The sequence below is a fragment of the Patagioenas fasciata genome, chromosome 7 (assembly GCF_037038585.1).
Source record: "Patagioenas fasciata isolate bPatFas1 chromosome 7, bPatFas1.hap1, whole genome shotgun sequence".
NCBI classification, from domain to species: domain Eukaryota; kingdom Metazoa; phylum Chordata; class Aves; order Columbiformes; family Columbidae; genus Patagioenas; species Patagioenas fasciata.
The window spans coordinates 26,389,371-26,412,356 of record NC_092526.1 but is presented as its reverse complement, the minus strand read 5'-3'; the positions used below and the strand labels follow the sequence as shown (position 1 = coordinate 26,412,356).

The following is a 22,986-nucleotide window of genomic DNA, read 5'->3' as shown; positions in this document are numbered from 1 at the left end:
AGAACTCTGAAGTATTTTGTACAACTGAAGGTATGGTCTTATGGCTGACAAATGACTTTCAAACCTGTAGAAACACATTCAGAGACATATTGCTATGCAGCATCTTCTTCAGAGAGCACTGAGTGGCTAAGAAGCCTTTGCATAATTAATTATAGAGACTTTGGTGCCAAGACAAAATCACAAGTGAAGAAAGGCATATCCTCTTAACCTTTAACTCTGCTTTTCAGCTGATATTCAGGAAGATACAGCTCATGTGGTGCACAGAGAAAACACGTTGTTCCATGTTGTTTGTTCTGTTTACCCAAAACACAGTCTATTTCAAAATGAGTTTGACTATAGGAATTAATAGCCAAATTTAGATAAAACCATTTGCTCTGTATAACTTTGGAATCTCTTAAAATTACTATTATAGGGCACTTGGGTTTCTGGGAAGCTTTTATTTTAGTCTCCAGTGACGTGATATGGTATGCTGTGCAATTCTGCAGCAAAATAGCTGGCAGTATTTGAAAACTACAGTTTAGCAGTATTTTCCATTGTTCTCAAATGTGGCTTTCTGATTTAACAAATAGGCCCTACTTCCTTTGGAAAACTGTAAATATTACAGTGACAGATTTGCAGCAGAGCCAATTCAAGCGTTCTCAGTAGTACAGGCTAAACTTAATGTTGTCTTAGCATTGGGACAGCCATGTTCAGGTCTCTGCTCTGCAGCTCCCCCCAAATGCTGTGCTGCGTGGCACAGGAGGCTTTTCTGACGTCTGTAAGTGAAGAAGTGTGAGAGAGGCTCACTGGGATTTTAAAAGAGCTGAATTATTGCCAGGCAGCTATTTTGCTCTGTCTAAAAGACACTTTATATGTTTTGATGGCTTCCCAAAAAATAAAGCAAGCAGTCTAATTTTAGTGGAATAGACTGTATAGGTGTAGAATAATGTGTTTGTTTGTATTACTTTTATGATGACTTTTTAGGAGAAAACTTCTAAATAGCAATTGTAGTGCCATGGGCCAAAAGAGAAGTCAACCAACTTAACAGTAGCTGGAAGCTCTCTAATGCAGAACTGCCGTCTTCTTTGATGGGAATCGTAAAAGGAGAATAATGTCTCAATGTGAACATATAAAGCTACTAAATTAATTACTTCAATAAATACCACAGATGTTTTCCACAGTCTGAACACATTAATTTTCTAGTTTGTAGTAGATGAATGCCATTGTATTAACAAATGCTGTTTTCTTTAAAAAAAAAGGAAAATGCAATAAAAGTTCATGGTTAAGGTATTGTGTGCAGTGGACATGAATCCATTCATACATGCACAATTGTATTAATCCATTTCTAATGATTTTCAGAACTTTATGAAATGGAAAGGTCATAAATATTATTGATTGTCCCTTTAAGGATGGTATTTGTCCCATCATTGTGGCAAATATCAGAGAGACTGTTGAGGTGACTGTAAATTCTACATACAGAAACTGCCAGGAGAATTACATTGATTGGTTTAATAAATTCCTCATTTTGGACTGTGTTATAAATTATTGTTCATAAATTACAGTCTGTAATTTTGTGTAAATGAGACAGTGGAGCTAAGGAGAGCTAAGACATGTACCTCCTGTCAGATAAACTTTTTGAACTCCCTGTGGTCCTAGTTAGTGTGGGAATGCATTAGATACAGATTCACTAAATCCAGCCAGGATATTTTGGTAATTGTTCGTTTAGACTATCATTCAGGTTTTTTTTTTGTCAGCTGCTGATTCCTCTTCTCCAAGTGTAAATGTTAGCTTGACATGCAAATATATGTTGTTAATGTCCAGTATCCATTTTACTTGTACAATCTGTACTCTAAAAATATTCTTGTTTTGTAAATTAAATCTTTTGGACCTCCCATACAATCATAGAGCCTAAAAAGTGTGATTGAACATGATAAACTGTATTTTTAAGTTACTGGGTTTTCTTTCTTTGTTCTAAAGGGTAAGGTGATAAGCTATTTTGTAAGATACTATCATTTTATGTAGCCTTTTGTTATTAGCTCATTTCTGAAAACTGTCTTGAAGATAACCATCACTTTTAAACAAGCTTGTCCTTTAGTTCCTTTCCTGTCCTCGCATAAAAATATTTGGATGTCATTTGGAGGGATTTTAAGGTCAAATGAGCAGACGCCAGGAGAAGGACAGGTGAGAGACTGGATCCTGGCTTCATTCGCAATGAGCAGCGGTGTCGATCCTGTTCCTTGGCGGCAGGTACCATCTCATGCAGCTGAATGTGAAAAAAAATCACAGCCGGTCTCTCCCCAGGGAACCACACCGTGTGTCCTCGGTTCGGAGGGACGAGGGGGTGGACTGGGGAGGTTTAATACTGGAAGACAGGAAAGGGGAGGAGGGAGATCCTTACACTGGAGCACTCGTGTGTTCCCCGGGTAACCTGGTAGTCAGACCTAGTAACTAATAAATTGCATTCAGAGCATACACAGAGTCCAAGCTAGGACTACAGAACATAGTTGATCTCAAAACAGAACAACAAAAAAATTACTGTGTATTTTATCTGATGGGTTTGGTTCCCATTTACGTTATGACCAGTACATTATTTGCTGAGCAGCAGAGGCAGATTTAATCAGTGCCGCTTTAATACTATGCTGGTGGTGTAGAAAGATTTTGGTGTTAAGAATGTCTGTTGCTTTCCCATGCCTGTTACTCAGGTGTCATGCTTGACTGAGAAGTGAGGTAAAACCTGGGCACGGCAGTTAATGATAAGGCCTCTTTTGTTAAACCAGGTTATAATCAATTGCAAAAGGTAAAAAATCATGCAAAACAAGGGATAATTGTGCTCCTGACATCTCAGAAAGCTGCAGTATATACACTCTTTCTCCGTCTCTCTGGCTTTCTCTCTACTTTTTTCTGTTCTCCTCACAACACATGTACGAGACCAGGCTTTTTATGTCATACTGCAGCAGTAGCACCATCCCACACACTTGCTGTCTCTGAAGAAATGTAACCCTTCTCCCGTTTCTCTTCAAGTAGATTTCAGTGATTTCTGAGCTGAGTATCTTCTGTCTGAAGGAACGTTTATCTGCTAACCTGTAAAGAAATGACAGCCTAGCCTTGCATCAGTCGCTCAAATACAGGCATCTAGTGCCATTTGAGACACCTAAGGGTGCCTGAGACATCCACCCAGGGCTGGCAGATATGACACAGGACCTGCAGGACACCTGTGCTCTTCTGGAGCAGCAACTGGGGACCAGGTGAGATACTCCATGGAATCTCCAATGGCACAGGATGCCTGTCTTAGATAACTGATTTGAGCTTCCTGTTTCTGGGCATAATGTATATTTAATGTATAAGATGACTGATCAGAAATTAAGTTCCTGGTTTTGTTTTGTTCTGAGGCCAAGTTGTACAAATCTTGTAATTACGTTGTCTCCCTCTTGATGCTAATGGAACTGCTTATACACGCAATTGCTTACTGTTGTGGGTAAAACGTACATGACTGAGCTCTCCAGTCTCCAGTTCTGGCTATTGAGCAGCTGTTCTTGATGGGAACTTTGATAAATGGCAGACCATTCAAAATTTATCTTGTTCACAATATTAAAGGACCAAAGCTGCACAGCTTTTAGAGCTAATAACTAAAAATGAACATGTATATTTACACAGAAGGCTTTGCACTTCAGGGCTTGTAAAATCTTCTGTCAATTCTGGCAGTGTGCAATTTGTGAAAGGAGCAGAAGACTAGATTATATAGCATCTCCCTCTGAGACCAGATTTATGTTTTGTGTGCCAGAATAACATTAAGCAAATCCTCTTCTTCCTGCTAAAGAAGCTAGCCAGTTTGTAGCTCTCAAGAATTTTCTTTTTTTTTTTTAGAGATAAACATTACTTTGAAAACTTTTCCATGCACCTGGGTACTGACCAAAGACAACAAATAACGGAACAGGAAACTGTAATTCAATTCTTTACTATATAGAAAGCTTTGCAGATGACTTAAGCAGCACATTATTTATACGCACTGGCTTTTTAAAGAGGTTGATAGGGTTTTTTGGCTGATGAAATGGAAAATCTGTCTCTCTTGGTGTATCTTGTGTACATTTAATCGTTTTTTCATCCTCTCCATAGTTATGTGCCTATATTGCTTTTCCTTCTGTTTCAGAGAACAAGACATAAAAACAGGCATAAAGCATTGCCAGTGAGATGCCTTTCAAACATACAAAAGTTGCAAACAAAACTGGCTGCACAACTTTAAATGCTGAGGATTTAGAGCAAAATCAGTATAAGACCTTTTTTTGTTATTACTTAAACATTTCCTTTCTTGAGATGGGTGTTGGTAGCAGTTGTGGTATATTATAGTTTTATGAATGCTGCTTTTTTTTTTTTTTCCTTTCCATGTCTGAGGTTGATTACCCATTTTGTTACTACTTTTTCAAGTCCAATTGAAAATTTTCTTAAGAATTAAAATTTTAACATGATCTTAGAGCTGAAAATTATGCCAAGATTCAAACTTGAAGACAGGCTGGATTGCTCTGTAAAAATTGGCTCCCTTCCTTTTACCTGGCTTGAGAAAGCATGTGGGCAGCAGAGTGACTCCCAGCACTGCTTGTTGGGCCATGGGAGGAAGCCAGTTCCTCCAGTACATCAGGTATCTGCAGTTCCTTGGTAGTGCTTACTTTACAGTGATATGTAGAAATACATCTCACAGAAAGAGAGGAAAAGAAAATTACTCATTTACTGTAGCAGTAGTTTTCCTTCACTTTTTGTTGCTTGTACAAGCCACAGACACTTTCAACTACGTGACCTCTCCAGCGGGTACTGATGACCAGCTGTCTATGTTGATAGACAGGCTAAAGTTCAAGGGACCTTTTAGCATTATAGCAAGTTATGGTTCTTCAAGCAATTTAATACAGTGCTTCTTATGAAGATTTGTTGATGTTTTCAGTTGATGTATATCTCTCTAGAGACAAAGAACTAAAGCTGAAATTTTCTATAATTCTGTAAAAAATGACTGAACAATATGGGAAATCTATATTCTACCTTCAGAAACTTTTAAAATTTCTGTACACTAGGTACAATATGCTTCACTTCTCTAGAACATCTATCGGTTTTTAATCCATCCAATAATCCAGTCTAGAAAATTTGTCTTCTAAATGTATGTTGGTAATATGGGATCAAAACCTGCTAAATATTGTAATCAAGATTTATTACACTTTGCAGAAATCAAATCTGCTGGCTGAGCAGATCTTTAGATCGAGAACTTTTGCACAAGACAAAAGTCTCCTGCACAAGACATCTCTCCCGTTCTAGAGAGATGACAATTACGTGTCCAGTCTAGCTGGCTCCATAGAGTCAGTTGGATCATTGGTTACATTTTGAATCTCTTAATATGAGTGGATAATTATTCCTGTTCTGTTGGAAGTGGAGCTATCTTAGGTCTTATAGTTATAATACATCCATTGTTGGAGTTGATAACATGTCCACAGTGGTTTAGAATGATGTTGATAATAATTTATTGATTAGCTAGAAGAGGAAATTTAATATTGTTAAAAGCAACATGAATGGGAACTTGATATTTATATCATTTATATCATTTATTTTCTTTATGAATTTTGACATGCATGATTTTTGTTCCTTTTTCTCTGTCTTTGCTTTACTACATGCTCCCCTCTGAAAAGATGAGTCAGTTGCCTTAGGTATGCACATAAAGAAACTACAGAACCGTGAATTCATATGCTTATTTTCATAGCAGGACATCCTGGTTTATAATCCCTCCTGGTGCCCTAGTCTGAGTGGCCATTCATGAACTGGATTGAAAAGTCACTGAGACTAGGAACAAGGACTGAACTCCTCTTTGCTATAGGGCTGCTGAGAGATCCCCCAATAAAACAGGCATTCAGGAATTGGCTGGTGTATATGCTTATGTCAACTAGGCCGAGGTCTACTGTACTTACTGATTTAGAGGAGCAGAGCAATCCTTATCAGATGGCCCAGAGGCTGATGCATGTGAGAATCGACTGCCGAAGACATAGAGCTGTTCTGTCATGTACTACTGTGAGCATTCAGAAAGCAAAGTGACTACAAAATGCTTCCGCTGTTCTGTGCTCTGCTCATAAGAGGTTTTTGACAAAATACAGGCTTGCTTTTCATAAGAAAACGCTAATTATTCAAACCCAAAAGCTTTTCTGATGCCGTATAATCTTCAGTGAAATTTTTGTTGATAAAAACATCCATACTTGTAGCCTGCTTGATAAACTCTACACTATTCAGAAGTGGCTTTTTTGTTTTCTTTCTGGGAGGTACTGAAAGGTTTGAGGAAGTTCTTGTGCTTTTGTTTGCTGTGTTAAGTGAAATGCATGCCTGTAGCTTTAATTGCTAACATAAATGTGAAATATTGAGCTTACGTCAAATCTGAATGTGGAATAGAAGATGTGAGAACCACTGTAACATATTGGTTTTCTGTGATTACTACAAAATTGGACATCCTTGTTTTAAGTTTTAGAATGAGAGCTAAATCTAGCAGCTAAATCAAAATAATTCAGTTCTATAGGAGAATGCTGGTAAATGATCTGGCAGCTCACATAATTATACCATCTAATCCAATAGTAGAGGAACTGCAGGGACATGTTTTATTAATAGAGAAAATGCACTACCACGAATCCATCTTACAACAGTGTTTATCTTTTTGATAATTACGAGCAGCTAGTTAAATGCAATGACAGGTCTCATAAATAGAGCTTCTCTAGGTGTTGTGAACAGGATTATCATGATATATTTATCTTAGTTTCTTTTTAAAACTCAAAATCTCTAAAAGGTCTGAAAAACCTCTTAACTGACTTATATGGATTCCTATAATACTATTTATAAAATAAAAAGTTTCCATGTTCTTTCGCTGATGTAGGTCTGCAAAATACTGTTTAAAGATTTTTCTGTTTGAATAAGATTTATAAGACAATATGTTTTGGAAAAGTGCCACAATTTTACAAACGTGGCATTGGGAAGTGCTGACAATATTCAGAAAGGCAACTCAGAAACTGCCTTATTCATCACGAGAAAACATGGGAGCAAACCTGAAAAATGGAATGATGATTTCCAAAGGAGACCTAGGCTTTACATGTATTAAATTTACAGTGTTATAAGGGATGTTACTGGAAAATACAGTGATGCTTCAGAATCCTCTATTCCACCACCATCAAAGAAAGGAAAATTTGGATTGCTTTATAAGACACGTAAAATTGGTAGTTTAAGACATCCTTTTGTCTTCTGGTAGTAGAAATCTGGTGGAGTTAAATAGAGTGTGCGTAAAGGATTGCAAAGTCAAATAATCATTTTGTTAAAGATGTCTTTTCCTCTTAGAATATTACATGCCAATTCAAAATCATTCTGCCATATAGCCAATTTATAATTTAGAGCTTGTAAGAAGCTGCGTTGCTGAAAAAAACCCCAGCGTTGCAACAGAGAACAGCCATCGTGATCCAGTTGATTCCTGGTCTGTAACAAGAAGAGCAGTGAGGAGCAGAAGGGTTGTTCTCAATGAAGTTTAATTTTAAGCCAGAAGTTCCAATATCCTGGATATGTAGATGTGGGTATGGTAAAAGGCAGATTGATACTCGTGTTGTTTGATAAACACTTGTGTAATTAAACCTCCCTCTCTGTGCGTTGGAGAGCTGTTGTGCCTCACCTTGCTGCCACCAGTCGCTTGGCTCTGCTGCTTTGGCTTTGTGGGACTCCAGCACGGGCTCTGCTGCTGTGGGACTCCAGCGCTTGGCTCTGCTGCTTTGGCTCTGTGGGACTCTGCTCCTGCTGGGGGCTTTCGGGGAGTCCACCCTGCATTCTTCCTCAGCCAGGCCTCAGTGAAAAGAAGATACATGATAGGATTTACTCTCTCAAACAGATATGATTTATGATTTTATGTATTTTCAGGACTGAAGCATTACTAGAGACCATTGCAAATGAATTAAATGCATTTGAAGTACAAATTATGCTTCATTGGCGACAGCAGTACGATATCTTTCATGAACTGCTAATCCATATATCTTTATTGTATACATGAGGTATTAATGTATGTCTAAACAAATTTTCTTATCTGTCTTCATGACTGAAGATGTTCAATGGCTTTGTGATGAAACTTTAAATATATACTCGACTAAGAAAAAAATTGGTGCAGATAGTCTTCATCTAGAAAACACTTATTTTGTTTCTTCATGCCATTATACCAAAATGCATTGCAAAACCCATGTGCTCATGTAAACTGATACAACTGCACTGTGTTCTGTGAGATTCATGCCAACTAAATTTCTGATGACTAACACTATTACTGACATCAGCATTATATTGCAGTGATAAAAATCTAGGAAACAGTTGCCTTCAGCCTTAGAGAACATACGATGTTTCATATTTGCTTGCTTTGTATCAATTAAATATTGAAAATAAATAAATGTACCTTTATTAGAACAGGATTCAAGAATAATCTGTAGGAAGCTGCCTTGCCTAGTGACTTGACTGTTACATAATTGCAAGTGTATTACTTCCATATCATAGATAAACATTTTAAAGAATTGATCAAACACAAGCTGTAGCTGTGTATTAATAAAGTTCCTTACTGAGTAAGCTGTACATTTATCTTGTAGATGAACGGCAATATGAGGAAAAATGCCATCTTAATGCCGGTACTCCTCAGTTTACCTCTTTGACGTGTCTGTTTGAGTGCAGGGAGTTGAATGGCAAGAAAAGAAACAAGCCACCAAGAAGCAAAACTGGGAGGGACCAGGCCCAGCTTAGACTAAAAGTGCCGAGGGATGTAAGTGAATTAAGGCCTATGGGGCAAAATTTGTCTTTCACATTCCAGTGGTGAGATTAGAGGAGATGGAAAATAGGTTAACGATCATGACTAGAACATGAAAGTGGGCAGTGGGCACCCATAGGACCTGGCAGGAATCCATGGAAAGAGCCAGGAAGCACCCATGTTTGGTCAGAGATGGAGGCAACCTGGAATGAATGGAAAAGTGAATGGCAAAGCAGACAAAAAGATACAGGTTTTATTGCTGTTGGTATTTTTTTGGGGGGGCTAGATTGAACAATGAGTACCGGTATTTAAAAAATCTGTCTCATGTTACTCAGCAGATTTCACAGGCTTCTGAAAGAGAAAGGTCTGTAGGTGCACAGTCCAGTTGGACTTGTGAGGTTAATGCAGTTAATGAAAAAGAATTGCAGCCAGGACTTTCAACCTTAAAATGTTAGGACAGTTTGGTTGTAACTGAAGGTGATAAACCACAGGGATAAAACTCAGAAATCTGCCTCACAAGGAAATTATTCCCATGATTAAGTTATATGCTGTAAGATTTGGGGGCTTGCATCAATCCAAGATCAAATATATATCTGCATATCAAGCTATTCTGCCTCTGAATTTAATTAATTAATTCCTCCTACTGCAAAAATAATTTAAATCCATGTCAGACAATTAGGTAGTATAAATGAGGTCATGAAAATTTATCAAGTTTTTATGTTATTTTTGTAATCATGTTTGTGGTTGAGGTGCCAAGTTTTCTTTTCTTCAATATATCATAATCTAGCAAAATAACTGTGGTTGAGTAAGCACCTCCAAATCTGTTAGCACAAAATAATTAAATCTTCCTTTGATTAATCCTCTCTGAGAGTTATTGTTGTCATTTTGTGAGATCAGTTTTGACAAGGTTTATTTATCTGTACTATATGAATATCTTACTCTGCTTTTTTGTGTTTGTTCATTTAAAGTGGTCCCATTGGAACTTCAATAAGAGTATTCCAGGAAAGTGTCTGGGATTACCTATTCTGGATTAAAATTTAAGACAAATGCAGCTGGAGTGACCTCAAAATAATAACCATAGTGAATGAAAAGCTTAAACAAGTATTTTCTTGTTACTGCATTTTGAAAGCAAGAGTAGAAGACAGTTATTTTATGGCAAAGCATACTTTAAATTACTCCCTGGATTAACTTCACATTAAATCAAAGCCACCATAATACAAATGCCTTTCTCTAATACCTGATGTAAGATCTACAGGAGGAAAATTATTACATTGATTTTACTTACATTTCTTCTTCATGTAAAATACATTAACGTGTATAAAAAAGTAGAACATTAGCAGTATTTTAAGGTACATGCTGATCTATGCAAAGTTAGAATCACATTTGTGAGACAGCAAATTTCAAAGAGAATAAAACCTGAAGATTAAGAAAATTGATTTAAAATGCTTATTGTCCTTTATTCTCCAAACAGTTATGCATGGATCATATATTTTTCCTTTGGGTGCACGTATACCTGCTTTTTCATAACTGTTAGCTGTCCCCGCATATTTTACTTTAATTCCACCTTATTATGCCTTGGGCAAGTTTCTTGATAAAAATATATAAACATTTTTGCTAGTTTAGTTACTGTATTAAATGTTAGTGTCTCTATTCTGACTTGTTCACGTTTCATTTGTATTCCTTGGCTGACTGTGGTAGAGGAGGGCTTTAACGTGATTTTCTTGCATACTCTCAGTTAATCAATCAGGCATTTCAACACAGGTTTCCTAAAAAGGAAGCAAATCCATATTTTAACAACTGTTGCATTTGCCTTAAATGTTAAAAAGCTAGATTTAAATCTCTTCATTGCTTGGTTTGATCCCTCAGTCTCATGGTGAGTGCACCTTTTCTGACTTCAGTGTGTATTTAATTTATTTATATATGGGAATACCTCTAACAAACTTGGCACTACAGTAAAGCAATGTTTCCAGCTATGTATTTATCCCCCAGTTGAGTGTTTTGCAATCCTTTTGCTTTTCCTTTTTTTTTTTTTTTTTAAAGTTTATCCTCCCTATGGTAAGAAATGTGATTGCTTTTTTTTCTTTCATTGTGTGGGTATCATGGCATGAAAATCTCTGGCCAATATTAATTCTGAAATCTCTCACACATCTTTCAGAATTACGTCATTGAGTCCTTGAATCAATGTAAAAATTGCTCAGAGTCCAGAAGTTCTTTTAATGTTCCTTACAATTGAATTTCTAGTCATCAATAATCATAAAATATGGCATTAAGAAAACCCCAGGACTGTCAGGAATAATGAGCTGAGATAGATATGAAATGGCTTAGAAGACTCACTTCCTTCCTGGTCCAATACAGCATTAATGACCATTGCACAGCAGCGAGCCAGCCAGGGTTCTGGCCCTGGCATTCCGGCCATGGAAGCACATGGACAGGCCGTAGCAGTTACTGTCATTTGCTGGCCTAGGAAAGGGTGATGGCCTCCCAAAAAGGTGATCTCCATCTGGTTTACTGTCATTTTCACATTTTCTTTCCAGGACGAAACTGTAGTTTAACATGATGATTCTCCACCTCTAATGGCAAGAAAGGCTTTTCATCCCAATGACCACAGTCAAATAGGCTGTAAACATACTCATTAACCCCAAGCTCTTATTTTTGTGATCTACTTGATCAAGGCACACACGTAAAACCACATTCACCAGAACTGAACTGTTACTTAGTGTTACATTTAATTTTCCTTTCACCCTGATCAATTTGGGAATGTCCTGCATTGCATACACAAGACATTAAAGATATCTGCACGTGAAAGCAATATATTGATAGGCAACTACTGAACAAGGTATTTTCTCATTTGCATTAAGTTTATGAAATTTAACTCCTGTATGATTTGCTCTAGAATTTCTCTGTGATCTTTGCTCAGGCAAGCACTCCCTTGTGATCAACACCCAGATTGATCACTACTGTATTAAAGATGACTTTTTTTCTTGGCCAAACTACTGGCTTACTTCTCTGAGTAATGCCATGTTGATTAAAGTGAATAATCTGATTTCAAACCTGAAGATTCCAAAATGCTGCAATAGGCAATTCTGAAAAGCAATGGAAAAAAGAACGGTATATTGTTTGAGAATATGACAGGCAAATCACAATGTGTAGTCACACTTCATAACACACTGTTTTACTGCCAATTTCATTTTTTTTATACACACAAGCTTTTCCTAAATCCATAGTGAGTGTGTAAACAAACGTTATCTAATAACACTGAACCAAGAGATTTGCTGGTTTTCTATTTTGAAATTAAAATGCGGCCAGGTTTTTACTTGAAAAGAATGTTAAGGCTTTGCAGAGAGACTGAAGGATAGTGATTCATTCAGCAGAGGTATGAAAATGAAGCACAATTTAGCAATTATGTTAGTCATGACCATAAGGGAGCTGAACTTTTCAGGGTAGATTTCACATCCCTAGAAGAGTACATTTAGGGATGTTGTACTCTCATCACCTTGATTAATTCGTATTTAAATTTCTGAGTCCTAGAAAGGCACAGACATTAAGAACAGAATTTTTTGTAATTAAAAGCTGGCTTTGAAATTTTTTTATAAACCAGTGCTTGCGTAGAAGCCCAGTAATTTTCCAGCTGAAAACTATTTCTGCTATAATGTTCATGTAGATAACAAACAGAATATTTCTAAGCAATTTCACAGGTAATTAAATATAGTTGGGTGAATATAGTATGTGGTTCATTTTGAAATCACTGTAGGACTTTTTTAGAAAGTAATGGAGCAGTGCATCATTTAACAATTAAGAAAGATGATTGTTGTGTTGGACAGAAAGCCTGAGAACATTTTTAGTGGGGGTTTTTGCCGTAAGAGCACAGGTGTGAGCACACTGTGCTTTATAAGGCACAGTCCATGTACTTTGCCTTAGGAAAGGATGCTGAATCTGATGCTGTGGTTAGCAGGTCCAGTTGTACAATGGTCTTATTCCTTAGGACTGAATGATAATTAATTAGAGAACATTCTCTCTAAAATAAAGAAACAAACACATCTCTTCTGTAGTTGTGAAAAATCCTTCTGTAATCCCTTAGGGCTGAGTGATATCTTTTGTGTTATGGTGTCTTCACCTGGAGATACAGAGGAGTTAAGTAAAATGTTATCTGCTGCAAAATTCTTCATGAATGAGTGTAACTTCTATGTTATTCTGATCATGAGTATTCTCTGAATAATGTTATGATCTCTTTGAGTGTTAGGTTCTGAATTTTCAATCTAGTCCGTTTATATGTGTAAAGTAAACAAGCAAATTACAGTCAGCTACATATATGATGAGGAACAAAAGATTAAAATAATACCTTGGAGGTGAATTACAGTCTATGCTAAATTTTCTCAGTTTAAAGAAAGGAAAACAAAAATAACACTTTTGGTGATAGATTCTGGACTACACCTTCTAGGGATGCTCCGCTTCAAACCTGGAACATGAACACATTGGAAGCTATGGAAATGGTGTCACTTCTTAGTGAACAGGCTGATAATCAGGTTGGTTTAATGGCATGTTTTCAAATCAGGCAGGACAATGTGAACAGCAGATGGGGTTAGTATAGCTTACCATGACAGATGAGTTAAAGCACTTTGTGGAATGTGTAAGAAGTAAGACCCAAACTCATTGAAGTCCTCAGTGCAGTAGAGAAAAGCCTGGGCAGTTCTGTGACAAGGAGAATGGCCTCTCCCATCATGGTGTCCTCTAGATGAGAGCAAGACTGCAGTTTACTAATTTCTGCATAACGCTTTTGCAGTCTGTTAGTCTGTTTTTATTACGTATAGAAGGAATAAGGGAAACTCTTATGGGTAGTAGCGAATGTCAGCTGCTAAGGCATGGCCTCTAATCCAGTTTACCTTCCCAGACCTGTGAAGCCTGAACCCTGTATACTGAGGTGCCTGGCCCTTCCCAGGCTCAGGAAAAAGGCAGCTTTCACCAGACTTTGACTAAAAACGGGTTTTAATTTGATTTGCTACAATTCCCAGCACAACTGTTTCCAGAACCAAAACTAATATGCACATAGCCCATATATACTAAGTATGCTAGACAGTGGGTTTAATGTGATGTTGTTCAAGAATAACTTTTGGTTTTAAATATCCTTCTGATGAGCTCTAGGGACATGTTTCTATTTAGTTCTATTCATCCTGAACTATTCAGAGATGGAGCTATTCAAGGACAGAGAGTGAATTTCAGTTTCTTACCTGACTTGAATTCTAATTTAGTTTCTTATGTAGACAAATCCTAGATCAAGCTTACATGTGTAAATAAAAATGGCCATGTTACATTTTATCCTGTTTATGATCATTCTTAAAGAATATAGGGGAAAAGTTCTTTCCTCTTTAAAACCTTTATACAGCTTTCAAGTGTGTTTAAGCTTTTCCAATGTTCTCCTTCTCATTACCAAGACCTACTTTGAAGTACTTTGATTTGGCAATTCTTCAGCAGAACATTTATTTTTAACAGTTCCAAACAACAGAAGTTAGTTTCATAAATAACATAGAGTGCTGGATTCTAGCATCTCATAATTTTTTCTCTTTTTTTTCCCCCTTCGTTTTAATTGCAGTTTTACAATTTTGAATAAAAGCCCTATTCATAGTTTTACATTGTCATATGCATTACATGTACTATATCCTTTCTTCAGTATCACTGAGATGGTAATGATTTTACAGCAAAATTGTACTGTAATTATTACAGCTGTTGTGCTAAAGCATTTATGTCTTGCTCTGTCTTTTGAATGAAAAATTCTTTTAGTGAAAGTAGATTTGTTAAAGCTGTTAATTATTCAGTGAAAAAGACATCTGAATTAAGGTGGTGGTATTTTTTATACAAAATTTTAGGCAGACTAAGGTAACTCTTGAAGTATTTTAATGTTTTATTCAACAGTCCATAATAGTTCATAATGCAAATATTTCGGGTTTTTACATTTCACAATTTTATCCCAGCAAATAAAGATCTGTACTTCATTCCTCAGAACCCATGATACACTTCAAAAACAGAATTCAAGACAAATTGACTCCGTCATCCCATCTGGAGGGTGTGATTATATATTAAAAGTGTAACTTTTATATTCTGGTACTTCAAGTGTTTAATTATAAGTAGGAAAGTAGAACTTCTAAACTAGATGACAAGTTAGAGCTTGAATTGAAGTAGAATTACATTGGTGTTATGTTGACCTGTTAAGCCAACTGAAGTAACTACCCTGATATATCTGATAGCATAACTGCACACACACATGAGCCCTCATCTTGTTCTGTGGAAAGAGTTCAGTAGAAATCCCCCTGTCGTAAAATACCTTGGAGGTGAATCAAATTGTTTTGGCAGTATCAGGTTGAAGACGTATTGTTACACGTGCACTTGTGCTGTCAGACATGGAGGGTAATAATTTCTAGGAAAAAAAAAAAAAGAATGGAATGGGGCTCAGAGAGATACCTGGAGCACCATGTCTGACCATGTTCTTAGACTGAATATGAGGGACTTCCATTTCAAAAAACTTTTCTTCTGTAATATATTTTTATATAGGTCCTTCTGTAACCTCCGTTGGCTTAATATAACATCAGCGATAAGTTGTACGTATGTTGAGAGAAGTGGAATATGGTGTAGTAAGCAACCAAACAGTACTATATTTCATGCTCTGCCCATGGAAGTTAACAGGTCAGAAATAAATACAAAATCATTTTTAAATAAATGCAGATGACCCAGATTATTACCAGGACCCAGATTCTACAGCTTGATGTCTCAAAAAAAATGTAACTATTAATGGAACAAATTTAAAAGTTGCCAGAAGTGTTAGCTGTGGAGGTTTGGCCTCATTTTTATGTGTTGACCCATGGCATGCAACAAGGAAGTTCTACCCTGGTTCTAATTTCTATCTTGGGGAAATCTTGGGTTTGATTCCACAGAGAAATCACAGAACAAAGTTTTATTTTTTTAATGTTAATGTAGCATATTTCCTGGGTTGTTTGCTCACATGTGACTTTATCAAATAGAGGAAAGGATACTCTTGTGTCATAGATGAAGATTTTTTGATCAATGGACAATTTTTTAGTGCTGAACACTTAGCAATTTTCTCTCCTTAATGATTGCAAAAATTGTACCAAAAAGGCTTTCAAAAACTTTCACAATGACAGCAACATATTTTCCTAGTATTAGTCTAGAAAGTATTTTCAGTACAACGTTACCAGTTTGGTTAATGCAGTCTTCAATGAAAGAACATCAGTTTGCTTTTTATATGATAGTTTGTTCTTAATGTTTCTAGAAGGACTTTCTACCTCTTGCGTGTAATTTTCAAAGGAGGACTACCAACATGCTTCAACTCAGATTTTCTGATTCCAAGGAATGAAGGAGATGTTCAGGATGGCTATACAGTGACTTCAGGGTGAATGACAGGAGAGACAGAATAAAAGACTAATAAGAGATCCATTTTCACACCCTTATAATTCTGCGATAATTGATCCTGTGTAGCCTCATCTAGGTGTTTCTGCTCCAGCAGGGGGATTGGACTAGATGATCTTTTGAGGTCCCTTCAATCCCTAACATTCTGTGATTCTGTGATAAGTTGAGAAGATACCACAGCATGGGAAGATACTGTTTCATCTCTGAGTTTCAAGAGTAGCTAAACCAAAATGTAGTTTCTAGCAGCAGAAGGAACATGAGAGAGGGAAGACAGACATTTTCAGATCATTGAATGTACTTAGCTGCTGACAAGATATACTCCATTTGCTGGGTTGTGTGATAAGATCAAATATTTAGTACATCACAATCATATTAAAACAGTCTGATTGATGTGAAGGGGAGAGGGATTGTGCCATAATACTCTCATTTGGAGAACTGCCCTCTAGCAGCAAACATCTCCCATGGCTCTGTGACCATCCATGGGGCAGAAGTGAGTCATGATCTTTCTTACAAGTGTGGGAGGAGATGCAGTTGTGATGATGGGAGCTGTGAAGGAGGGCCAAGGGAGTTCCTCTGAAGCACAGACAGTAAGATGTACCAGGCCTGTGCTCCTCTGATAATTTCCAGTGGGTCAGAGGTTTGGATACAAGTTTCTTGCTGTAATGTGGAGCCAACACTCAAATGTGAATGTAAGGTGATCTATTTAGACCTATCCTTCTTTTGCCACTGGAATATATATATTTTTTTTTTAAATGACAGAGGGGGTATGCCGTGGAAGATTTAGAGGCTTAACTTATGCCTTTTAGCAGCTTCTTGGATCACTGTGCTCAAAGCTGCTGCCTGCAGGAAAAATAAAGCTTTTTAAAGGTCTGTGGGGAATAAGGGCTATGTGCCGTTTTTGTGTGTTTATCACATTAGCTCCAGCAAGTAAGATATACTGAAAGTCTTCCATCATCTTCAAGCATCGTTTTTGGCAGGTGATGAATTTATGTTTGACTTCCCAGCTTGTTGTTTGTAGTGAATTTAGATGGATTATTATGAAGACTTTGAGACATACAGACTGTTCAAGTATTTGGTGACTTCAAGATGAAATAGCTTTAGCTAGCACTCTATATAATGTACATGCAATTCAGGGGAACCTTATAGATCAATGTCAATCTTCAGACAAAAGTATTCAGCAAAAGCTATTAGAAGTATAATTTGCAATCTGCAAATCAATCATTGATTGTGCATTTTTTGTCTTTGATTTCATGGATTGATTGTGAAATAGGAATATCAGATAATGGAAATGGACATTGAGGCAATAGAAGCAGTCATAGAGTTTAGGATGAGGAAAGGCTAGCTGATTACTTGTTTGATCTAAGAGAAGACGGATAAAACACCTGAATATATGTACATAGTATGTAATTTGAAGTTTGAGGATTTTTGCATTAAGCTTCAGCCTGGAAAGCAATTGAACCAACTTAGCATCGATGATGATTCATTAGCAGAAGTGAGAGAAGAGTTTGGAAGGCACTTAGAGCTTGGCTGAAATAGGTTTCATTCTGTATCTTGGGTCTGCACAAAGGAAGGTGAGAGAAATTCATATGTATGAGAATTTGTGCTGATGACACACATTGATTCTAATGGTGAAAATTACTTTTGGGGAAGGATGAGTAACTGGAGAAGGTGAGAGAAACAGCAAGGGAGAGCAGAGGTGAGCCTTCTCCTGTGGGCCACCTCTCCAGAGCAGCAAGTGGTGATGATGGAGATGATGGTGAAAGGTTACAGAGCTGCAAATAGAAGAACTTTGTGTTACTGAGGTTAAGACACAAAGGCATCTCTGGCACTTCCAATTTGTTTGATCAGGTTTTTTGAGAACTATGCAAAAATTTTAAAAATGCTTTAGAGAGCTTGGATTGGTTTATGGTTTCAGGTGGATGCTGTGTATGACTCCATGGCTTTCTGTGATTCCAGCTAGGTGCCGAGGAAAACTTAGGAATTTTGACTAGATTTTGGTTAAGCCTTTAAACGCACTTGAAACGCACCTGCTGCTGAATGAGACCCAAAGGATAATATTTAGACAACATTAGAATGCTAAATAATAAATTTACAGGATGAATAAGGTAAACTTAATTGAAGCCTAACAGAGAATGCTGGCCTGAAGGAAAACCACTTCATCTTGCATAAACATGATCAATATTTAAACAGCCAAAGCAATTCTGTCACCATGAAAATGTAGAGTTTTATCATTATGAAAGTGTAACTTTCAGTATGTGTTATGTAGCTTCACAACTTCTATTTTAATTCTTCAGTATGGGATTTAAGTTTTGGTATATCAAAATTCTGACTGAATTACCAGCCAATTCAATATTTATTTTCTAATGACTGAATCATAATTGCAGATCAGTGTGTACCACTCATATGCTTAAAATAATCATGAAATGAATGTGATTCGTGAAACCCTTAGCAACCACAAGGCTTCCTGTGCATATGCTCAGACACAGCAGTGACTGAGAAATAATTTCATAATACACATTTGCAGCACTGAAAATGTGTTATATCTTTCTTGCATTTTTCAATATCAGAACTTATTGAGAGGCAGCACCTCTAATTGGAAGAAATATTGGGTAACTGCATTTGAAACTGCATTTTTTATTATTTCAGGGAAGTGAAATGCACATCAGGTTCTAATCCTTGCTCTCCATTGATACACTGGCCTTGCCTTGACTGGCAAAAGGTCCTTGTATCAGCATGTTTTTCCCTATCATAATGTAAAAAACTTTGAAGTAAAGATTAGCCATTTTGAAGCCGTATTAATTGGACACTTTGTAAGTGCAGGTAGAAGCAGGTGAACAGGAGTGATTAACCTGAATCTTTATTATCGTATTTTGGATATTTCTCTAGTATCATCCATTTGCATTATTAGATGTAGTCTTTTATAGCCATGTATTATAAATATTAGAACTCTATCTAGGATTTTCCTTTTTCATAGACAGTATTTTTCATCGATCTTTCAGAAAACACAAAAGAGGAATTATATCCTTTATCATAATAAAAGATTTATTGTAATCTGTATATTAGAACTTTCTTTGCTTGAAAAAGTGAGAGCATGGACTTTGTGTGTGGTTGATTTTTTTTATTACATTTTTTTGTTACTGAAGAATGTTGTTTAAAAATATTTGTTAGAGGGAATGGTTTATTTAGACAGTTTTTTACATGCATGTTCTTAATAGAAAAGTGTAAAATTCAAATTATACCAGTTCGCATTAAAAATAATGGGAATTCAGGCAATTTATGTAGGGAATGATAGAATTCAAGTGAAATGGTGATATGTTTTATTTGTTGCGACTTTTCCAAGGTGAAGTTTTGCCATACCCATTTTGGATTTCTCCCAGTTCAAATACTTTCCTGAATCTTAAATGTGTAGGTGTATAAAACAACTTGGATTCTGGGATTAGGCTGTTTTAAATAGATGGGCAGAACTTCTCCTTATTAATGGTTTGGAATTGCTGCATATTGTCACTTTTTCTCAGTGTTCATGTTTGAGTGAAGATGTAACTTCTGGCTTTGAAAGCTGAGGAACTACTGGGTGCACAAAGCTTCATAGAGGTTGTGAAAATTATTCATGTGATTATTACAAGAATCACTGCAGCTAGCAAAACTGGTTTCCAGTTATTATAAATAGTTTCAGAGGAAAAATTCCCACTTGCCCAAAGTTTTTAAAAAATAGTGTTGTTGAAACTGTAACTGTTGATGTTGTCAGAATATGGTTATTCTACCCCTCTTTTAATTTCACATTACATATCAGCCCATTTTTAGTTTGTAATGTTCATTTAGAGGGTCAAAATATGTGTACAATAAAGATTACAATTATCCATTTAATTTTCTTATTCAATATTAAATAGTCCAAACAAAACATGAAAATAATCATTTTTTCTGTCCTTAAACTTTTTAACGTGTTGTCAGCACTGGCTCATAATCTTTTCAAGGAATTAATACATTTGGCACACAGCTAGGCTTTTCTCAGCTCGTTCATGGGAACATAATGATTTACAACTTGTGATTTGGGTTGACTTAACCAACACGGATAATTTTTAAACTGTCATTGTGATTATTGAATATTAATACGAATAACTATTTCCCTGTAATTATGATCAGCATGTGTTTATTGTTTTCAAAATATCGCCCATGTGTTCATTGCCCATCTTCAACAGTAACTTCTATTAAGTTCAAAATATAATAGGAAGCAGGGCTAGTTTACAGTTTACTTTTTACAGTTTATTTCACTTCCTCTTTAATACGATCTGTGGCAAAAGCCAGGTTTGTTGTTTTTGGTTTTTTTGTTTGTTTTTTTTTTTTTTTTTGTACAAAGTTTCCAAAACAGTTTTAAGTGAAGTCCAGATGTGTAATTTAGAAAGCTCTTTCTTCGCAGTGCTTGATGATGGGGAGAGTCAGATGGCAGATAAAGGCAGTCTTTGGGAAAGCAAACTTTTTCTCAGGTTCAGAAATTAACTTCAGGCTGAACTTTCCTCTTCTGGTTCTTGAAGACTGTTAAGCTGAACCTTTAACTCTCAATTATTCTCAGTGATCACTGGTAATTTCTTTTCCCTTGGGAAAGAAAGAGGTAGTCTTTAAAATCTGAAATGGAAATTGTCCAACTCATTTGCCTCTCTATCTCTACAATCTCCTTTTTTAAGTAATCCCACTCCTGGCACCTTTCTTTGTTATCTTTTTAATCTGTGTTTAGGACAATTATTCACTATTTCCAAACTTATTTTTCTTGCTGAACTTTACTTGAATCCATAGAAGAAAACATTTTCTCATGACGATATTGCAAAAGTTCTTTTTAAACCACAGATTCCTTATCTTCCTTTTTTTTTCTTTTATTTTTTTTCCTGCGGTTATTGAAACTGCCTTCTCAAATAACCTAAAATCTACCCTCAGTTAATCTGACGCAACCCCTGAAAGTTACAGTAGACTTATCAAAACTTTAAGTCAAGAATTTTAAGGAGAAAGGAGGGAACAACTGAGTCACAATTTTGATATTGTTAGTTAAGAACATGCTACTTTAGCTTCTAGTGAAAAAACATGTTTTCTCCTGGTTTGCCTGTGTTGCTGCTGGGCCTCAAAACTTATTGCCCACAGCTGTACAAAGGCACCAGCTGCACGGGGACGTGGGAACTGGGGAACACTGCTCCTGGTCACCTCGCAGGCGGTGCTACTAATGACAGGTAGGAGCAGAGCATGTTTGGATTGTCCGTAGAAGTACTGAAGACCACAACAGTGTTAAGGGTGTTTACCCAGCATGACAGAAGATGGTTCCCCACCCACTCCTTTTATTAACTCCAGATGTCTCTTTCTCCCTTACTAACTGGCACTGCTAGTTTTAAAATGCAGTTTTCAGTTGTCCTGAGATAAATAATCTTTTTTTTTTTCTCTGTATGTCGCTTTCTTTCATGTTGTATCATATTAACTCTGCATACAATTTTCTTTGCTCCTTAAAACAGTTCAAATAGTCCAATTTTTATTTCACAAAATAGCCTTTCCATTTTTTCTTGTTGCTGTCTATTATTTCCTAGTAGCACAGTTCACAAGCGGGGAGTATAATTAGCTCAAACTTAAGTAGCATTTCAGGTTATCTAATGGTATTTCTCAAATTTGTTTTGAATTTATCACACTTAATTAAAAGAAAACAAACAAATAAACAAAAATCCTGCCCAATACAATTGGAATAATAATTATTTTTTGCTACTTTTCCTTGTCCTTTTGAATATTTTCTTTGTCTTGCAGAATGCTGGGCTATGAGTATTTTAACATTTGTTGGTTTCTCTTATAAACTGACGTACTTATTCGTTACTAAAATCCTAGTTTCACTACTGAAATGTCAGCTCTTAAACTCCCTCTGTGGCTGTTTCACTTTAATGCATTATATGTTGAGTATATTCCAATCATTCATGAACCATTGTGACCCACTTAATTTTGCTGCACTGGAAATCTATTTTTCTGACTTCTGGGGTACACCTCATGATTATCACCTGACAAGTGTCTGTTCATCAATACTATGGAAGGATTTTATTGCTGTGTCCAGCTTTCTAGTGGGAAGTTATACTCTAGATAGAGCCACATTTTTCTTGGAAGTGCACCACAAAGATTGGGGTCCACTAGGCACAAGATGCCACAAAAGAAATTCCAGTTAGATATTGTGAAGGAATAATCCGCCATGAGGCTGGTTAAACATTGGAACTTTGCCTAGAGATTTTGTGAAATCTCTGTGCATTCAACACTTGAGTGGAAATGCCTCCGAGAAATTTGATCTAACTTTGGAGTTATACCTGACTTTGAGGTTGGCTTTGCTTTGAGCAAGACCTTGGATCAGGTGGAGGTCCCTTCCAACCAAAGTTATCCCATGGTTCTATGACAGATCTGCACTGGGTCAGCTATAGACATTCTTGAGGATGTTTCCACAAATCATGGATGCATGAGATGACAAGGTCACTGGTCATCATTGAGTGATATGGCTTTTGTCCTTTTGTGAACTGTAACCTGTTCAGAATAACTTTTACTTTGCCTAAGCAGCTTTTCCAAATTGCCTGGTCTATTATTGTGTTCTGTGTTCCTCCTAGGATATAAACCATAACTACAGAGCAAGTTAGATCAGTTGACTGCCACCTCTGCAGAGACATATTGAGAGGTCATTGTGGCTTAAAGGCTCCCCAGGGACTCCTTTGCTCCTGAAAGCGCAAAAATGATTTCATCTATCTGTCATCTTGTCTATGCCCTGAGAAGACATAGAGCCACTGGAAATTGTAGGATTTGAAGCCATTTTGAGCTAATATTGT

General features: G+C 36.6%; 1 protein-coding gene across 5 annotated transcripts in view; it reads left to right on the top strand.

Annotated features, from left to right (window-relative positions):
• PDE1A (phosphodiesterase 1A) overlaps nucleotides 1-22,986 on the top strand; it is a 154,234-nt gene that overhangs the window by 71,375 nt on the left and 59,873 nt on the right. The window contains exon 1 of one of the 5 annotated variants that reach the window (XM_071811163.1): nucleotides 3,074-3,224. The exons of the other annotated variants lie outside the window; for them this stretch is intronic. Coding sequence (XP_071667264.1) covers nucleotides 3,169-3,224 — 56 coding nt within the window. The 5' untranslated portion in view covers nucleotides 3,074-3,168. Of the gene's footprint in view, nucleotides 1-3,073; nucleotides 3,225-22,986 lie in introns of those variants that run through there. 5 annotated transcript variants of the gene reach the window in all.